At 52.9% G+C, this 20,627-nt stretch overlaps 1 protein-coding gene across 3 annotated transcripts in view; it reads right to left on the bottom strand.

Annotated features, from left to right (window-relative positions):
• Positions 1-3,113: 3,113 nt before the first annotated feature.
• The window catches only part of LOC127571246 (solute carrier family 41 member 1), a 33,598-nt gene continuing 16,084 nt past the window's right edge, over positions 3,114-20,627 (bottom strand). For 2 of the 3 annotated variants that reach the window (XM_052017472.1, XM_052017471.1), the window contains exons 3-11: positions 20,246-20,353; positions 18,817-18,888; positions 18,257-18,401; positions 16,121-16,267; positions 15,057-15,201; positions 14,270-14,349; positions 7,809-7,943; positions 4,148-4,296; positions 3,115-3,872 (exon numbers count right to left, since the gene is read on the bottom strand). In XM_052017472.1, coding sequence (XP_051873432.1) covers positions 3,702-3,872; positions 4,148-4,296; positions 7,809-7,943; positions 14,270-14,349; positions 15,057-15,201; positions 16,121-16,267; positions 18,257-18,401; positions 18,817-18,888; positions 20,246-20,353 — 1,152 coding nt within the window. In that variant the 3' untranslated portion in view covers positions 3,115-3,701. Of the gene's footprint in view, positions 3,873-4,147; positions 4,297-7,808; positions 7,944-14,269; positions 14,350-15,056; positions 15,202-16,120; positions 16,268-18,256; positions 18,402-18,816; positions 18,889-20,245; positions 20,354-20,627 lie in introns of all 3 variants that reach the window. The other variant, XM_052017473.1, reaches the window with a different exon arrangement.

Raw genomic sequence — 20,627 nt, 5'->3', positions numbered from 1 at the left:
TATACCTCTATCATGTCTCCTCTCATCCTCTTCCTCCTCTCCAAAGAGTAAAGCCCCAGCTCCCTTAGTCTCTCCTCATAATCCATACTCTCTAAACCAGGTAGTATCCTGGTAAATATCCTCTGCACCCTTTCCAATGCTTCCACATCCTGCCTAGAATGATGTGATCAGAACTGGACCCAGTACTCTAAGTGGCGCTAGACAAATATCTGCAAGTTCAGGGAATTAAGGGCTGTGGGAAGCTGGCACAGAAGAGGAGTTGAGGCCAGCGTAGATCAGCCATGATCACGTTGAATAGCAGGGCAGGCTTGCAGGGCCAAATGGCCTATTTTCCCATGTGCTTGTGCCCGTCGTACCTCAGGGATTTCAGCAGTCTGTGTATCTCTGAATTCTGCTGTTGTCCTCTCCACCGCCATCTGGTATCAATCACCCCTCTTCAAAATGGGCTGCCGTCACCCAAGTCCTGGGTATTAAGACTAAGGAAGTGAACATCAATGCCAGCTCTGGCAGGGTCAGTGTGTCCTCCCCTCTAGTCAGTAAATCATCGCTGGCTCCAGCTCTTAGCCAAGTGCTAACTGTTATGCCTGTCCTGTACCAGGAATGTCCTGTAACAAGTCAGTATTCTGGTGGTTTAACCAATGCCTTTTGTACATCTGTACTTAGAACATCACCGCACATGTTCATTGACATTTCTTTCATCAAAGAGCTCAGCTGGGGCTCTGGATGAAGCTTGATGGATTTGTTGGTTCAGGGCATATGGACAAGGCAGAGTAAATGTTGAGGTGCAGAGCAGACCTGAGCCAATTAATGATGGACCTGGCTCAGTGGGTTAAAGCCTGTTCTTGAGCTCCTGTTGTACAGGGAGTGGGTGAATCAGTGGGATGGGCCTTCCCAAGGCAAGGAGAAGGCTCAATGCTCAGCCCCAGGAACCCAGTCCCTTAATTCCCGGTTACTCAGTCATAGAATCATAGTGTTATACAGCATGGAACAGGCCCTTCGGCCCAACTCATCCATGCCGACCAAGATGCCTCCCTGAGCTAGTCCTACTTGCCTGTGTTTGGCCCACATCCCACTAAACCTTTCCTATCCATGTACCTGTCCAAGTGTCTTTCAAATGTTGTAACTGTACCCACCTCTACCACTTCCTCTAGCAGCTCGTTCCATATCCCCACCACCCTCTGTGTGAAAAACATGTCCCTTAGGTCCCCTTTAAATATTTCCCCTCTCACCTTAAACCTCTGCCCCTAGTTTCAGACTCACCTGCCCTGGGGGAAAAAAGCCTATGTCCCCCCCCCCCGCCCCCAACTTCGTGATTTTATACACCTCTATCAGCCTCCTTTGCTCCAGGGAAAACAGTCCCAGCCTGTCCTTATAACTCAAGCCCTCCAGTCCCGGGGACATCCTGATGAATCTTACAGTGCTCCCGGTGCGGTCTCACCAACGTCCTATACAGCTGCAACATGACAGCTCAGCTCTTGTACTTGATGCACCGTCTAATCAAGTTCCTGGGTGCCAAATCCCTTGGTGCTGGGTCTGTTGGGTGCCAAGTGCTGTGGTGTTGGTTGCCTCCAGTACTTGGCCCATGGGTGCTTATCCCCCTGGTGCTGGGTTCCCATGGGTGGAGGTTCCCCCTGGGTGCCCCAGGTCGGTGCCTGTCAACTGGTGCTGAGTGGGGAGTGGTTGAGGCTGCCGGTGGTTAGCTGGTGTCAAGACACCCAGTGTTATTTATTTAATTCCTCCCCCAGCCCTCCCCATTCTCTCAGCTCCACACAGTTGATGCCCAATTCTGAGCAATTAGTTAATCCTTACATTACAAGCAGGAGGAATCCTTGGTTACCACTAGTTATGCATGAGTAATTTAGTTAAACTCCTATCTTGAATGGTTGTTCACTCCTGGTCTGGATAGTTGCTTATTACCTGGTACTGTGTAGTTACTTTGGATAATCCCAGCAAATGGTGCAAATTTACTTAATCCTTATTTAATTCTCTGTAGCAGTTGGCTAAATGGAGCATCACTTTTTTTTTATTGATTAGTTAATATGGTTAACCACAGTAATGGCTGTCCCTGTGACTCTGGAAATGTGAACTTGTTAGAAATGTGGACTCAAAGCTGGTGCCCAAAACAATCTGAGCTCCGATCAAAACTGGTCAAATGTTTTTTTTAAATAAAAATATTTTGTAAGTTTCTATTTTGCTGGTGATCTGTCCCCTTCCCTCCCATTGCTGCCTGTGCAGATTGTGTGATCCAATCCCAGTGGTCCCCTGGGTCAGTGGGCTGGAGGGTGGGGGGGGGGGGGGGGCAGAGGAGAGGAGCGGGCTGGGGGAGGCGGCGGCTGGGGGGAGGAAGGGGCGGCTGGGGGGAGCTGGGAGGAGGGGGCAGGGGGCAGGAGGGGTACGGGGGGAGGCGGGGGTGGTGGGGGCAGGAGGGGGGGCTCTCAGCCAACCAGGTGGCAAGTTCTGGAACTCCCACCAGACCGGGTTTCAGGCGATTCCAACAAGGTGCAATTAGGGATCAGCAGGGAGTTTAAATGTGAGGTCACAGGATCCTGACTGACAGTTAAAGGTGCACTGCCTTGGTGAATTATTTCCCAGGGACTGGACCCCTTTCATCAGTGGTTAACCTTCCCACTTGGGACAGATTTGGACAGCTGGTCACCCAATGGTACCAGCACTCCTGGCAAAATGACAGAGAAGGTTCCAGATTTGTTCCCATTGCTTTCCTGCCAATGTTGATTGGCCGCAGGCAGACACAGCCCTGTCCACACCCGGCATCCCAGCCCCCGGTGAGTGACCCCAGCACCATAACAAAATACGATCTTGTTTCAACAGCAGTCTGTGTGGCAAGAAACACACCCGACCCTCACTGGGGGACAGGTCCCGTACACACACTGACCCTCACTGGGGGACAGGTCCCACACACACACTGACCCTCACTGGGGGACGGTCCCACACACACACACTGACCCTCACTGGGGGACGGGTCTCACACACACACACTGCTGTAGAGATTGTTATCATTAAACATTGTGACACTTGTTATAATATCACAAGCATGCAGACCATCTCTGAAAGAACTGAAAAGTTATGTTAAACTTAGGTTATTTAACACATCATCTGAACAGTTCTGGCAGATTAATAATTCTGACAAGGCACATGAGAAGGTGCAGAAAGTGTTTACTAATGTGGTACCAGAACTGGAAGTCTAGAATTGGCTGAGAAGAGCTCAGTACCTTTCAGAACCTCCTCATGGGTTTGATGGGATGAGCTGTGGTGAAGTTACCCCTTTGGTGAGCGATGGGGGCCTCATGCAGAGGTAGGCACTAATAAATCCCTTCAGGAATTCTGGTGAAGCTGCTTTCTGTGGAATGTGGGCTGGCTTCCCACACAGAGGGCAAGGCAAAGAGCAGAAATGGGTGTGCAGGAGCAGGGTGTGAGTGGTGGGGACGTTGGGTGTGGGGCAGAACACACAGAGTGTAGAGGGGCCGGACAGCCTGTCTCTGTGGGGTTTCATCCTGGGCAATGGTGAGGTCCCCTGTGTCCTGGGAATATTCAGCAGCCTGGCACAGACCACGCTGACCAGCACGTTGTGTGGTGAGGGGTAGGCAGGGGGCACAGTGAGATAGGTTCCATGTTGCTCAGTCTCGGCCACCAGCTGCCTCTCCCACTGTCCCGAGTGTCTCCGCACAGAGTTCAGTCTGGCTTCAGACCCAGTTCCCGATGGACAGCACGGCGTGGAAGCAGAGGGCCAGGAAACCGGTGCCCAGCAGGTCGCCGAGTGCGGTGAGGTAGGGGATGGAGAAGTTGTCAGGGTCCAATCTCAGGCTCCACGTCAGTCGGACCAGCAGGTCAGCGGCGTAGAGCAGGAGGAATACCTGTCCACGGGGTGAGAGACAAGAGTTTCAGGGGGTCGAACCGCAGACCTCCCTCAGTACTGCCCCTCCCACAATGTGACCCTCCCTCAGTACCTCCCCTCCCACAGTGTGACCCTCCCACAGTGTGACCTTCCCTCAGTACTGCCCCTCCCACAGTGTGACCCTTCCTCAGTAACCACCCCCCAAGTGCGTTGCCTGTGGTTGGGAACCCGCGGCTGTGACTGTGTTGAACCTCGGCGATGTGGTGGACGGGACACGGTCCCAGCGGCCATTACCTGCAGCAGGGCGGCGGCGAGGTAGAAGACGGTGAAGGTGAGGTTGATGGCCATGTGTCCAGCTCGGACGAACTGTATGGTGAGGATGAAGAACAGGTGTCCCGGGACCACCAACAAGAGCAGCACCCGGGCTGATGTCGAGTTCATACCTGGGGCAGGAAGAAGGTGAAGTGAAGCCTCGTGAACTACAGCGTCAGTCACACAGCACAGGAACAGGCCCTTCGGCCCACCATGTCTGTGCTGACCATTGAGTACCCACCTAATCCCATTTGCCATCTCTTGGTCTGTAACCTCCTCTGCCTTGGTGATTCAAGCGTTCATCCAGAAGTTTATTAAATGTTTGAGTCTCTCTGCCTCCACTGCCCCCTCAGGTGCCTCTTAATCCACACCTTAAACCGATGCCCTCTGACTGTGGACACCCCTGCCACAGGGAAAAGCTTCCTCCCTTCTCCCCTACCTCTGCCTCTCAGGTCCCCTCCCTTGATCTCCTCCATTCCAGTGTAGTCTCGTACCACCCCTGGCAACTTCCTGGTGGAGACACAGGAGACTGCAGAGGCCGGAATCTGGAGCAACACACAATGTGCTGGAGGAACACAGCAGGTCGAGCAGCATCTGTGGGAAGGAAAGGAATTGTATTAGGAGACGCGCAGGGTTAGGGAATGCAGGGTTTCAAACCAAAACGTCGACAGTTCCTTTCCTCCCACAGATGCTGCTCCCCACCATCGGGCACATCTTCAAGAGGTGGTGCCTCAAGGAGGCGGCATCCATCATTAAAGACCCTCACCACCCGGGACATGCCCTCTTCTCAATACTACCATCAAGAAGGTGGTACAGGAGCCTGAAGACCCACACTCAACGATTCAGGAACAGCTTCTTCCCCTCCACCATCAGATTTCTGAACGGTCCATGAACCCATGAACACTAGCTCGTTATTCTTTAACTTGCACTATTTATTTACTTTGGTAATTTAAGCTAATTTTATGTCTTTGCACTTTGCAAAACAACAAATCTCACGTCATATGTCAGTGATATAAACCTGATTGTGACCCACTGAGTTTCTCCAGCAGATTGTGTGTTGTTTGTGGTGGATCTCCTCTGCACGCTCTCCAGTGCAATCACATCCTCTCCCTCCTGTGCTCTCCCACTCTGAGCCCTGAGCAGTGAACGCAGCTCTCCATCCCTGGCTCAGCTGCCAGTGGAAATAAAACACTGAGTTTCAAGGTCACAGATCAGGGTCACACCCCTGGGGATCTCACAATGGGACTGGTGAAACCAGAAAGAAAGAGCACGTTGCAATCAAACACTGGCAACTGGGTGAGACAAGAACCAACAGCCACGAAGGCAAGAAATCTCTTTCACGGAGCGTCCTCAGGCAGGTTAAACAGGTGAAATGCAGATCACTGACTGAATATTGGAGACATCACAATTCTTTGCCCTGAGCTCCCACAAGCAGCAATATAATACAGCAAATAATCATTTTTATAGAAACATGGTGATGCACCCATGTAGATATATTATCACTACACTGAAGAATCTTCGAAAATTTACAGCACAGAAGGTGCCCCTCAGAAGATTGCGCTGGTCAAAGAAAGAGTCACAGAGGTGTACAGCACGGAAACAGGCCCTTCGGCCCAACTCGTCCATGCCGTCCAAGGTGCCTTCCTGAGCCAGTCCCAGTTGCCCGTGTTTGGCCCGTCTCCCTCTAAACCTTTCCTAACCATGTACCTGTCCAAGTGTCTTTTAAATACTGTAATGTTTACCCCTCTACCACTTCTTCTGGCAGTTTGTTCCATAAACCCACCACCCTCTGCATGAAAAACTTAATGCTGAGATCTAAAACTTCTCTACCCTGGGAAAAAGACTGTGGTCATCCTTATCTATGCCCCACGTGATTTTATACTGTAAATCTCTATCGGCTTCCTACACCAGGGAAAACAGTTCCAGCCTCTCCTTATAACTCAACCCGTCCAGTCCTGGCAACATCCTGGTGAATCTTTTCTGCCTCCTCTCCTCATCCTTCCTATAGCTGGGTGACCAGAACTGCACACAATACTCCAAGTGTGGTCCCACCAGCATCCTCAACAATTCCTGTACTCAGTGCCTCATCCGATGAAGGCAAGTGTGCCAAACGCCTTCTTCACACCCTTGTCTACCCGTGTTGTCACTTTCATGTACCCGCAGGTCTCTCTGTTCTACAACACTCACTGGGGGCCCTGTCATTTACAATGTCCTGCCCTGGGTTAACTTCCCAAAATGCATCACTTTGCACTCGTCTGATTTAAGTTCCATCCGCCGTTCCTTGGCCCACTTTCCCAGTTGATCTCGATCTTGTGGTAACCTTGGACCTTCTTCGCCGTCCGCCACACCACCAATATTGGTGTCATCCGCAAACTTATTAACCACACCACCTACATGGTCATCCAAATCGTTAATATGTATGACAAACACCAGTGGACCCAGCACCGATCCCTGCGGCACACCACTGGTCACAGGCCTCCAATCTGAATAACAACTCTCCACTTCCTCCCTCTGACTCCTTCCACCAAGCTGATTTTGTATCCAATTGGCCGGTTCACTCTGGATCCCATGTGATCCCACCTTCTGGACTAGCCTACCATGCGGGACCTTGTCAAAGGCCTTGCTAAAATCCATGTAGGCAACCCTGCCCTCATCTATCCTTTTGGTCACCTCTTCAAAACAGTTAATCAAACTCATGAGACACGATTTCCCACACACAAAGCCATGCTGAACACCCCTAACCAGCACTGACTTCCCAAATATAGATACATCCTGTCTCTTGGAATCCCCCCAGTAACTTTCCCACCACTGACGTTAGGTGCACTGGCCTGTAGTTCCTGGCCTTGTCCTTGCAGCCCTTCTTAGATAAAGAACAACATTTAGCCACCCTCCAGTATTCCGGTACCTCAGCCATGGCTAATGATGATACAAATATCTCTGCAAGGGCCCCAGCAATTTCTTCCACTGCTTCCCACAGCATCCTAGAAACCACTTCCCACTGCCCCAGGAAAGCAACCAACGTAAAATAGATCCCTCCCACCCTGGACATTCTCTCTTCTCTGTTCCATTGGGCAGAAGATACTAAAGCTTGAGAACGTGAACCATCAGACTCAAGGACAGCTTCTATCCCACTGTTCTAAGACTCCTGAATGGACCTCTTATACGATGAAGATGAATTCTTGATCTCCCAATCTACCTCGTTGTGGCCTTTGCACTTTATTTGTCTGCCTGCACTGCACTTTCTCTGTAACTCTGTTGTAAGACTACTGAACGGTTCCCTAGTACGATGAGATGGACTCTTGACCTCACAGTCTACCCCGTTATGACCTTGCACCTTATTGTCTGCCTGCACTGCACCTTCTCTGTAACTGTAACACTTTACTCTGCATTCTGGATTGTTTTACCCTGTACTACCTCAATGCACTGTGCAATGAATTGATCTGTATGGACGGTGTGCAAGACAAGTTTTTCACTGTACCTCAGTACTTGTGACAATAATAAACCAATTTTATGTACCCTGCATTCTGTGTACTACCTCAATGTACTTATGTACGGAATGATCTGTCTGGATGGCATGCACACAAAAACTTCTCACTGTACCTCAGTGTGACATAATAAACCAGTTACCGAAGAGGTGACGTACCTGAGCGGGTGAAAGTGGTGCACACACTGGGGCACAGCTCCTGCATGCTCTGGGGCAGAACGCCTGGCACACTGCACTGGTGCAGGTAGGTCGAGATGCGGCTGGCCTGGATCGCCACGAGGTTGCCCCCAACACCTGGGGACAGAGCCAAAGGAACCCAATCAAGGTGGAGTCAGAATGGAGTCAGGTGTGTCCAACTCCTGCCTTGGACCCTCTGATGACACAGGAGGCCATTTGGCCCATTGACTTCATTGGCACCCTCCATTCCCCACTTATTTCCCAGCAAAACCCCAGATAACCCTGGGAATTACAGACCAGTGAGTCTTACTTCACTGGTGGGCAAATTACTGGAGAAGATTCTTAGGGACAGGATTTATGGGCATTTGGAAAAGCATAGGCTGATTAGGGACAGTCAGCATGGCTTTGTGAAGGGCAGGTCGTGCCTCACGAGCCTGAATGAAGTCTTTGAGGATGTGACAAAGCACATTGAAGGTAGAGCAGTGGATGTGGTGTACATGGATTTCAGCAAGGCGTTTGATAAGGTTCCTCATGGAAGGCTCATTCAGAAAGTCAGGAGGCATGGATTCCAGGGAAACTTGGCTGTGTGGATTCAGAATTGGCTCGCCCATAGAAGACAGAGGGTGGTTGTAGATGGAGTGTATTCTGCCTGGAGGTCGGTGACCAGTGGTGTTCTGCAGGGATCCGTTCTGAGACTCCTGCTCTTTGTGATTTTTACAAATGACTTGGATGAGGAAGTGGAAGGGTGGGTTAGTAAGTTTGCAGATGACACGAAGGTTGGTGGTGTTGTGGATAGTGTAGAAGGTTGCTGTAGATTACAACAGGACACTGATAGGATGCAGAGCTGGGCTGAGAAGTGGCAGATGGAGTTCAACCTGGAAAAGTGTGAAGTGATACACTTCAGGAGATTGGATTTGAAGGCAGAATACAAGGATAATGGCAGGACTCTTAGCAGTGTGGAGGAACAGAGGGATCTTGGGGTCCACATCAACAGATAGGGTTGTTAAGAAGGCGTATGGTGTGTTTTCCTTCATTATTTGGGGTATTGAGTTCAAGAGCCACGAGGTGATGTTGCAGCTCTTAGACCACACTTAAGAGTATTGTGTTCAGTTCTTGCACAGTAGTGTAGCGGTTAGCGTAATGCTTTACAGCGCCAGCGACCCGGGTTCAAATTCGGCCGCTGTCTGTAAGGAGTTTGTACGTTCTCCCCGTGTCTGCGTGGGTTTCCTCCGGGTGCTCTGGTTTCCTCCCACATTCCAAAGACGTACGGGTTAGGAAGTTGTGGGCATGCTATGTTGGCGCCGGAAGCGTGGCGACACTTGCAGGCTGACCCCAGAACACTCTACGCAAAAGATGTGTTTCACTGTGTGTTTCGATGTACATATGACTAATAAAGAAATCTTATCTTATCATTATAGTAAGGATGTGGAAGCTTTAGAGAGGGTGCAGAGGAGATTTACCAGGATGTTGCCTGGATTGGAGAGCATGTCTTATGAGGATGGGTTGAGCAAGCTAGGGCTTTTCTCTTTGGAGAGAAGGAGGTTGAGAGGTGACTTGATAGAGGTGTACAAGATGATAAGAGGCATAGATCGAGTGGACAGTCAGAGACTTTTCCCCAGGGCGACAATGGCTAACACGAGGGGGCATAATTTTAAGGTGACTGGAGGAAGGTATAAGGAGGATGTCAGGGGTAAGTTTTTTTTTACACAGAAAGTGGTGGGTGCGTGGAACGCACTGCCGGCAGAGGTTGTGGGGGCAGATACATTAGGGACATTTAAGAGACTCTTAGATAGACACATGAATGATAGAAAAATGGAGGGTAATGTGGGAGGGAAGGGTTAGATAGATCTTAGAGCAGGATAAAATGTAGGCACAACATTGTGGGCTGAAGGGCCTGTGCTGTGCTGTAATGTTCTATGTTCTAAGGTCACGGCTGATCTACCTCAGCACCACTTCCCTGCCCTATCCCCGGATCCCTCAATATCTGAAGATCTCGGATCCCTGTCTGGGGAACATTCCGTGACTTAGCCTCTACACCCTGCAGCCCAGGAACCCATCTGCAGTTGGGTCACAAGGCCAGACCAGTGTATAATATTCCAGGAGTGGACCCTCTGGGACAGCCCTGTATAATTGCAGAGTGACTGCTCTATTGTTGGACTCAACCCTTTTCATAACAAACACAACATTCCACTTCCTACGGAGCAGCTTGTACAGGTCATTCCCGGGTCACAAATGCCTGACTTACAGACATCCCTAATATTCATAATGTTGCTAAATTCAAAAGCCTAGCCTATGTCCATTCCTACGTTCCCACACCACCAGGTTCAGGAACAGCTGCTTCCCTTCAACCATTTGGTTCTTGAACCAACCGACACAACCCTAATCACTGCAGTTTAGCAACACCATGACCACTTTGCACAAAAATAGACTTCGTTTTGTTCTAATTGTGTTCTTTCTTGTAAAAATTGTGCTTAATTTATGTGTTTTTCTTGTGAATGCTGCTTATCTGATGCTCTGTGCCTGTGATGCTGCTGCAAGTAAGTTTTTCATTGCACCCGTGCACATATGGACTTGTGCAGATGACGATAAACTCGACTTCCCTCCCTCGCCTCGAAACCTCTCTGCATCCTCCTCACACTGCCATCCTGATGAATATCAACAGCAGACTTGGATATAGTACACATGATCCCTGATCCAAATTACTGATCGTGAACACCTGCTGCCCAGCACTGATTCCAGCCCCACCCATCGGTCAGACCGTCACAAACCGAGAGTGACCCATCTGTTCCTCGCAGTTTTCCCAGGATATTTTACCCCAAGACCGTGTGCTCAAATTTTAGAAATATAGGACATAGAAACATAGAAAACCTACTGCACAGTTCAGGCCCTTTGGCCCACAAAGCTGTGCTGAACATGTCCCTACCCTAGAAATTACTAGGCTTACCCACAACCCTTTATTTTTCTAAGCTCCATGTACCTATCCAAAAGTCTCTTAAAAGACCCTATCGTATCCGCCTCCACCACCGTTGCCGGCAGCCCATTCCACACACTCACCACTCTCTGAGTAAAAAACTTACCCCTGACATCTCCTCTATACCTACTCCCCAGCACCCTAAACCTGTGTCCTCTTGTGGCAACCATTTCAGCCCTGGGAAAAAGCCTCTGCTATCCACACGATCAATGCCTCTCATCATCTTATACACCTCGATCAGGTCCCCCCTCATCCTCCATCGCTCCAAGGAGAAAAGGCTGAGTTCCCTCAACCTGCTTTCATAAGACATGCTCCACATTCCAGGCAGTATCCTTGTAAATCTCCTCTGCACCCTCTCTATGGCTTCCACATCCTTCCTGTAGTGAGGTGACCAGAACTGAGCACGATACTCCAAGTGGGGTCTGACCAGGGACCTATATAGCTGCAACAATACCTCTCGGCTCCTAAATTCAATTCCCCGATTGATGAAGGACAATACACCATATGCCTTCTTAACCACAGAGTCAACCTGTGCAGCCGCTTTGAGCGTCCTATGGACTCGGACCCCAAGATCCCTCTGATCCCCCACACTGCCTATAGACCTACCATTAATACTATATTCCGCCATCATATTTGACCTACCAAAATGAACCACTTCACACTTATCTGGGTTGAACTGCATCTGCCACTCCTCAGCCCAACTCTGCATCCTATCTATGTCCCTCTGTAACCTCTCACAGCCCTCCAAACTATCCACAACACCCCCAACCTTTGTGTCATCTGCAAACTTACTAACCCACCCCTCCACTTCCTCATCCAGGTTGTTTATAAAAATCACAAAGAGCAAGGGTCCCAGTACAGATCCCTGAGGTACCCCACTGGTCGCCAACCTCCATGCAGAATATGACCCGTCAACAACCACTCTTTGCCTTTTGTGGATCCACAAAGCAACGTCCCCTTGGATCCCATGCCTCCTGATTTTCTCAATAAGCATCGCATAGGGTACCTTATCAAATACCTTGCTGAAATCCATATACACTACATCTACTGCTCTCCCTTCATCGATATGTTTAGTCACGTCCTCAAAAAATTCAATCAGGCTCGTAAGGCAGGACCTGCCCTTGACAAAGCCATGCTGACTATTCCTAATCATATTATACCTCTCCAAATGTTCATAAATCCTGCCTCTCAGGATCTTCTCAATCAACTTACCAACCACTGAGGTAAGACTCACCGGTCTATAATTTCCTGGGCTATCCCTACTCCCCTTCTTGAATAAGGGAACAACATCCGCAACCCTCCAATCTTCCGGAACCTCTCCCGTCTCCATCGATGATGCAAAGATCATCGTCAGAGGCTCCGCAATATCCTCCCTCGCCTCCCACAGCAGCCTGGGGTACATCTCATCCGGTCCCGGTGACTATTCCAACTTGATGCTTTCCAAACGTTCCAGCACATCCTCTCTCTAAATATCTAAATGTTCAAGCTTTTCAGCCTGCTGCAAGTCCTCACTACAATCCCCCAGATCTTTTTCTGTAGTGAATACTGATGTAAAGTATTCATTAAGTACCTCCGCTATTTCTTCCAGATCCATACACACTTTCCCACTGCTGCACTTGATAGGCCCTATTCTTTCGCATCTTATCCTCTTGCTCTTCACATACTTGTAGAACACCTTGGGGTTTTCCTTAATCCTGCCCGCCAAGGCCTTCTCATGTCCCCTTCTGGCTCTCCTAATCTCCTTCTTAAACTCCTTCCTGTTAGCCTTATACTCTTCCAGATCTCTAACATTACCTAGCTCTCTGTACCTTTTGTAAGCTTTTCTTTTCTTTTTGACTAGATTTATTATAGTCTTTGTACACCACAGTTCCTGTATCCTCTCGTGACTCCCCTGTCTCATTGGAACATGCCTATGCTGAACTCCACACAAATATCCCCTGAATATTTGCCACATTTCTTCCGTACTTTTCCCTGAGAACATCTGTTCCCAATTTAAGCTTCCAATTTCCTGCCTGAGAACCTCATAATTCCCTTTACTCCAACTAAACGCCTTTCTAGTCTGTCTGTTCCTATCTCTTTCCAATGTTATTGTAAAGGAGATAGAATTATGATCACTATCTCCAAAATGCTCTCCCACTGAGAGATCGACACCTGACCAGGTTCATTTCCCAATACCAAATCCAGCACAGCCTCTCCTCTTGTAGGCTTATCTACATATTGTGTCAAGAATCCTTCCTGAACACACTTAACAAACTCCACCCCATCTAAACCCCTCGCTGTCTGGAGATGCCAATCGATGTTTGGGAAATTAAAATCTCCCATCACAACAACTCTGTTATTCTTGCACCTTTCTAGGATCTGCTTCCTTATCTGCTCCTCGATATCCCTGTTACTATCGGGCAGCCTATAATAAACACCTAGTAAAGTTGACCCCCTCCTGTTCCTAACCTCCACCCACAGAGACTCCGTAGACAGTCCTTCCATGACGTCCACCTTTTTTGCAGCCGTGACACTATCTCTGATCAACAGTGCCGCTCCCCCACCTCTTTTGCCTCTCTCCCTGCCTTTCTGAAACATCTGGACCACTTGAAGTAACCATTCCAGTCCCTGAGCCATCCAAGTCTCTGTACTGGCCACCACATCGTAGCTCCAAGTACTTACCCAAGCTCTAAGGTTATCTGCCTTGTTCACAATACTCCTTGCGTTAAAATAGACACATCTCAAACCGTCGGTCTGAGCGCGTCCCTTCTCTATCACCGGCCTATCCTCCCTCTCGTACCGTCTACAAGCTTTCTCTGTTTGAGAGCCAAACACCTCTTCCCCAGTCTCTCCATTTTGTTCAAGAATTTCTTGTGTGACACCATTCTGAAGACCTTCCAAATATTCAAAATACTCCACATAACTACACATGGTTCCTCAATAACTACTTGGTGAGATACATCCTCAAACATTTCCATCAGATTGGTCCAAGCTGCCTTTACTTCTGTAAATCCAGTCCCCTCTCTTACATCTGCTTCCTGGTGGTGTTGCCACGTACCCGGACCCTGAATTCTGCCACTTCGGAAAGGACACTAGCGTTTCTTTTTGCACTATTTCAGTTTGCACTACCTGGACTTTGCACCATTATTCATTTTGTGCTCGTCGCTGTATTTATTAATACCACGGACACTGTTTACTCTGTGAGCGAGGAGTTTTGTTGCACCCTGGTGTGTGCGACAATAAGCTCATCTAATCTACAATTTTCCTGTGACCACTTCCTCAACGTTAGATTCCAGTATTTTACCTCCGACTGTCAGGCGAACTAGTCTATTGTTCACCGTTTTCTCTCTCCCTCCATTCCTGAATTAATTTCCTAAAAATCCACCACAGGGTGACGGGGATAACTGTGCAAATCGACACCTACTTCGGGCAGAGGAGGGGAGCTGCTGACTGCTGCTAGTGGCGGTGTAACACGATCAGGTGGGCAACTCACCGTTAATGACAGGAGTGAACACAGCCATACCCTCAAACTTTGGATTCGTGATCATCTTGTCCAGGATCAGACCTCCGAAACTGGAAAACATTTGGAAGTGAAGGTGTTTAATAAAAGGAATAGGAGTCAGAGAAAACACAGAACTCCATCTCACCTGCACTGTCCCTGCCCTGGGAGTATGTGATGGGACGGTGTAGAGGGAGTTTCACCCTGTGTCTGACCCCGGGGGTGTGTGATGGGACGGTGTAGAGGGAGCTTCACCGTGTCTGACCCCAGGAGTGTGTGATGGGACAGTGTAGAGGGAGCTTCACCCTGTGTCTGACCCCGGGAGCATGTGATGGGACGGTGTGGATGGAGCTTCACCCTGTGTCTGACCCCGGGAGTGTGTGATGGGACGGTGTGGATGGAGCTTCACCCTGTGTCTGACCCCGGGAGTGTGTGATGGGACTGTGTGGATGGAGCTTCACCCTGTGTCTGACCCCGGGAGTGTGTGATGGGACGGTGTGGAGGGAGCTTCACCCTGTGTCTGACCCTGGGAGTGTGTGATGGGACTGTGTGGATGGAGCTTCACCCTGTGTCTGACCCCGGGAGTGTGTGATGGGACGGTGTGGATGGAGCTTCACCCTGTGTCTGACCCCGGGAGTGTGTGATGGGACGGTGTGGAGGGAGCTTCACCCTGTGTCTGACCCCGGGAGTGTGTGGCGGGACAGTGGATGGACTGTTTGTTTAAGTGTTGATCCTGTTGTGACCGACGGTGATGTTTCGAGACACCCCCCGCCCGACCCACCTACTGATCACCATGGCGATGAGGACAGGCTGCCAGCCGGACTTCAGCACCTCGCGGATCTGCGGACTCCGTCTGGCAATCACCACCCAGACGGGGATCACGGCGATGAAGAGGCTGCACAGCGTGGGTGCGATGTAGACCGTGCCTGGGGCAAGGGGGGACAGTACGTCAGCACCCCTCCACAACAGTCCTGCCACCCCTCACCCGACACAGGAACCATCCTGCTCCAGCTATTCAACCACAGTGGCATCACTAATCCCCCTGAGCCACAGGTCACTGTTAAGCAGGAACGTGACCGGGCAGTGACACTGGGTGCGCAGTCAGCTGGGAGAGGCTGAGGGAGGGAGGGAGAAGGGAGGGGGTGAGTGAGGCGTTGAGGGACTGAGTGAGTATGGCAAGTGTTAATGGAGGGGGTGTGAGGGAGGTGTTTATGGATAAAGTGGGAGTAAGTGTTAGGGGGGGACAGGGAGGAGAGGGAAGGGGAGGGGAGGGGACGGGGAGGGGCACAGGGTGGGAGAGTGAGGGAGGGAGTGTGAGGTCTTAATGGAAGTGAGGGAGGGGGTCAATGTGGGGGAGGGGAGGGGGGGTGGGAAGGGGGAGGGAGGGGGTGAGAAGGGGAGGCGACGCGACGCGGAGGGGGGAGGGAAGGGGGGCAGGGCGTGGGTGAGCACGTACGCTGGGTGTATCTGCAGCTGCCGATCATCTCGACAACACCACCTCCCTCTGTGATTACCCCCCCACTGCCCCCCCATCGCCCCCGCCGCCCCCCCCCCGACCGCCACCCCTCCCCACGCCCACAGAGCAACGACTGAGGTTCCACAAGGGGGCACTGTTGTCACCATGGGAAATCACACAACCCAATAGCACAGCAAGATCCCACACACAGCAGCACCCAAACGAAAGCTGCGACATGTAACCCAGTCCTCCCCTCAGTGTCACCAGAGGGGTGGGGGGCGGGTGGTGGGAGGCTATCTCACTGCCCCTCCCACAGTGTGACCCTCCCTCAGTACCATCCCTCCCACAGTGCAGGGGGTGGGGAGGGGCCGTGCTGCCCCCTGACGTACCCAGGTGCCGGTACAAGGTGCTGCTGATCACCGCCAGCAACGAGAGGGTGGTGAGGTCCCCCAGACTGGCTGCAATCGGCGTGGCCACGTTATCCGGGTTTATGCCCACCTTCCTGGAGCCAAGGATCACGGCAATCATCACCAGTCCTGGAGACGTGGGGGGGGGAGGGGGGGGGAGGGGGGGAGAGGGAGTGGGGAGGGAGGGGAGAGAGGGGAGGGGGAGAGAGAGGGAGGGGGAGTGGGGAAGAGGGGTTGGGGAAAAGGGGTTAGGGGAGAGGGGGGAGAGAGGGAGGGAGGGGGAGACTGCATTAATCCAGAAGCAATGTGCAGAAACAGAGGTCACACCCCCCAAAATATTTCATAGGACTGCTGGTGTAAGCTCAGAAACAGTGACCTCGCCCCCTCCCCATTAACTGCCGCCAGTATCAGTGGGAACCTGCAGCACCGATTGGAGACTCTTCCAAAGGGCTGTTACGGCCTTGATAGACCGATCGGCCTTCGTGCTGTGAATCCTCTGACGGGGGGGAGGCAGGTGGTTGGGGAAGTCTGAGGGTCACCGTCCCAACTCCCAGCTCACACCCTCCCCAGCACAGTGGCGCAGTGGGCAGAGCCGCCGCCTGACAGTCCCAGAGACCCGGGTTTGATCCTGACCTCCAGCGCTGTCTGTGCAGAGTTTGCACGTTCTCCCTGTGACTGCGGGGGTCTCCCTCGGGTGCTCCGGTTCCCTCCCACATCCCAACGACGTGCGGGTCGGTGGGGTAATTGGCCGTTGTAAATTGCCCCTAGTGTGTGGGTGAGGGGTAGAATCTGGGGGGAGTTCATGGGGATGGGGGGAGAATGAAATGCAGGGGTCAGAGAAACAAGGCTAGAGGTGGGAGTGGGGGCTCCTCCTGCATTGTGATGTCAATGGAGTAGGGATTGGGTGAAAGGCGAGGTGGGGGGGGGCAGGTGAGGAGTTGATGAGGGGGAGTGGGGGGAGGGATGGGAGCGAGGGGTGAGTGGGGGCAGGGCGAGGGTTGGGTTGGAGAGAGGGGCAAGGGGTGGGGGTGAGTGGTGGGGGGGCGAGGGGTGGGAGTGCAGAGTGGGGTGTTGGAGCAAGGGGGTCGGGAGTGAGGGGAGGGGGTCAGGAGTGAGGGGAGGGGGTCAGGAGTGAGGGGGTCGGGAGTGAGGGGTCGGGAGTGGGGGGGTCAGGAATGAGGGGGTTGGGAGTGAGGGGAGGGGGTTGGGAGGGGGTCGGGAGTGAGGGGAGGGGGTCGGGAGTGAGGGGGTCGGGAGTGAGGGGAGGGGGTCGGGAGTGAGGGGGTCGGGAGTGAGGGGAGGGGGTCGGGAGTGAGGGGGTCGGGAGTGAGGGGAGGGGGTCGGGAGTGAGGGGGTCGGGAGTGAGGGGAGGGGGTCGGGAGTGAGGGGAGGGGGTCAGGAGTGAGGGGGTCGGGAGTGAGGGGGTCGGGAGTGAGGGGAGGGGGTCAGGAGTGAGGGGTTCGGGAGTGAGGGGGTCGGGAGTGAGGGGGTCGGGAGTGAGGGGAGGGGGTTGGGAGTGAGGGGGTCGGGAGTGAGGGGAGGGGGTCAGGAGTGAGGGGTTCGGGAGTGAGGGGGTCGGGAGTGAGGGGGTCGGGAGTGAGGGGAGGGGGTCAGGAGTGAGGGGAGGGGGTCAGGAGTGAGGGGAGGGGGTCAGGAGTGAGGGGGTTGGGAGTGAGGGGAGGGGTTCGGGAGTGAGGGGGTCGGGAGTGAGGGGAGGGGGTTGGGAGTGAGGGGGTCGGGAGTGAGGGGGTCGGGAGTGAGGGGAGGGGGTCGGGAGTGAGGGGAGGGGGTCGGGAGTGAGGGGGTTGGGAGTGAGGGGAGGGGCCGGGAGTGAGGGGAGGGGGTCGGGAGTGGGGGGGGTCGGAGAGGGAGCGGTGAGTGCAGTGACCCAGGATCTTTGTCCTGCTCAATGCCCCCACCGTGTGGTTGCAAATGGAACTGCAGCGGCAGCTGGGAAACCACAGGGAGGGTTCCCAGCAGAGTGAACTCAATGGGCGGAATGGCCTCCCCCCTCCGGAGATTCACACTCCACTTTCCGTCTGCAAGTGCAGGGAGAGGTGCTGAGGGTGGGAGGGGGCAGGCGGTGGGTGTCAGGGGCAGGGGGTGTCGGGCAGTTACCCAGCGAGAGTGCGGCAATGAACGCAGTGCAGGTGCTGCTTGCACACAGCAGGGCTGCCTGGGCCAGGTCGACGTGGCCCCTGGAGAACGATCCCAGGATCACTGCTGCCACAGCCGCCAGGAAACCCACCACCGTGGCCTGGACCTGCAGGAGAGACAGGAGCAAGGTCGTCAGTCCCTGATACGGGCACACACGTGGCATATGCACACGCACACCGAACACACATGGGGAGCACACACGTGGCATATGCACACGCACACTGAACACACACGGGGAGCACACACGTGGGATGTGCATACACACACACATGGCGTGCACGTATATGCACACACGTGCGCACACACACAGTGTGCACGCATACGGCACACACACAGCACACATGTAGCTCTTTACATGCACACTCGCTCTCAGTTGCTCACCCACTCACAGGCCTGCTCACTCACTCACACTTGCATGCACACTTCGAGCTGCTCACACACACACGGACAGATGCACAATCCCTCACGGACACAGGGCAGGAGCAGGGTGTTGGACGGCGGGAGCTGGTTCCGTTCCCTACCTGAATCAGCGCCAGGTTGCAGGTCACCATGGTCCACCTGTCACTGGAACTGTCCAGTTTACCGGTGTTCGCCTGTTGGGGAGGGAGCAGGCAGCACGGGTGAGAGCGAGGCTGAACCACCAGCAGCGACAGGGCAGGGGGACCCCTCAAATTATCATCACCAGGGCAGCGGTTGAAGGAAGGGAGCCTGTGGTGAGTGGGGCACCCACCCCAGGGCACCCACCTCTGGGGGACCCACCCCCAGAACACTGGCCCCTGGGGCACCGACCACTGGGGCACCCACCCCAGGACACCCACCTCTGGGGGACCCACCCCCAGAACACTGGCCCCTGGGGCACCGGCCACTGGGGCACCCACCCCAGCTTCATTGGGAGCAGAGCGAAAGGCAAGGGAAACGTTCAGAATCATTACAGGAAGGGTGTGGAGGCTTTGGAAAGGATGCAGAAGAGGTTCCCCAGGATGCTGCCTGGATTAGAGAGGATTAGGAGAGGTTGGTTTAGCATACGAGGAGCGTTTGATGTCTCTGGGCCTGTGCTCAATGGAGTTCAGAAGGAATGGGGGGGGGGGGGGGGGGGGATCTCATTGAAACCTACCAGATACTGTACGGCCTGGATAGAGCGGACGTGGAGAGGATGTTTCCGTCAGTGGGAGAGTCCGGGATCCGAGGGCACAGCCTCAGAATAAAGGGACGTCCCTTTAGAACTGAGATGAGGAGGAATTTCTTCAGCCAGAGGGTGGTGAATCTGTGGAATTCGTTGCCACAGACGACTGTGGAGGCCAAGTCATCGGGTGTATTTAAGGCAGGGCTTGACGGGTTCTTGATTGGTCAGGGGTTTAAGGGTTATAGGAGAAGGCAGGAGAATGGGGTTGAAAAAATAAATCAGCGATGATTGAATGGTGGGGCAGACTCGATGGGCCAAATGGCCTAATTCTGCTCCTATATCTTGTGGTTTCATGGTCTATGACAAACTTGGGTTGTTTTCTCTGGAGTGTCGGAGGCTGAGGGGAGACCTGATAGAGGTTTATAAAATTATGAGAGGCACAGATAGGGATCCATGGTGGAAAATGTCAAATACTAGAGGGCAGAGGTGTAAGGTGCGAGGGGGGAAGTTCAAAGGAGATGTGTGGGGCAAGTTTTTTGTTACAAGGAGAGTGGTGGGTGCCTGGAACGGGCTGCCAGGGGTGGGGCTGGAGGCAGATACGACAGCAACGTTTAAGATGCATTTAGGCCGGGGATGGAGGGATATGGACAGTGAGCAGGCAGATACGGTTTAAATTGGCATCACGGTTGGCACAGACATGGTGGGCCGAAGGGCCTGTCCCTGTGCTGTACCGCTGTGTTCACTCTCAGTGAGCTCGTTACGTGGATGAGGTTCCTAGGTCCCAGGAGAGGAGGTCAGAGTGAGGGCTGTGGGGGGGGAATACTCACCGCCGTTGACAGCCGGGAGGCCAAGGTCATCTCCAGGTTCCCCTTCAGTCCCACCAAGGCAGGGGCCAGGATGAAGATCTCTGAGATAGCCTTGAAGACCGGCCAGTGCTGCAGAGAGCAGGAAGGAGAGGTTACAGTCAGTGACCGACAACCTGTCCTGTCCTCGTCCCCTTTGACTTTCACCAACTTTTACCGATGCACCATAGAAAGCATCCTATCTGGATGTATCACGGCTTGGTACAGCAACTGCTCTGCCCAGGACCGCAAGAAACTGCAGAGAGTTGTGGACACAGCCCAGCGCATCACGGACACCAGCCTCCCCTCCTTGGACTCTGTCTATACCTCTCGCTGCCTTGGTGAAGCAGCCAGCATAATCAAAGAC

The sequence above is a fragment of the Pristis pectinata genome, chromosome 6 (assembly GCF_009764475.1).
Source record: "Pristis pectinata isolate sPriPec2 chromosome 6, sPriPec2.1.pri, whole genome shotgun sequence".
Taxonomy (NCBI): domain Eukaryota; kingdom Metazoa; phylum Chordata; class Chondrichthyes; order Rhinopristiformes; family Pristidae; genus Pristis; species Pristis pectinata.
The sequence above is the reverse complement of the archived record's forward strand: the minus strand, read 5'-3'. Positions and strand labels throughout refer to the sequence as shown.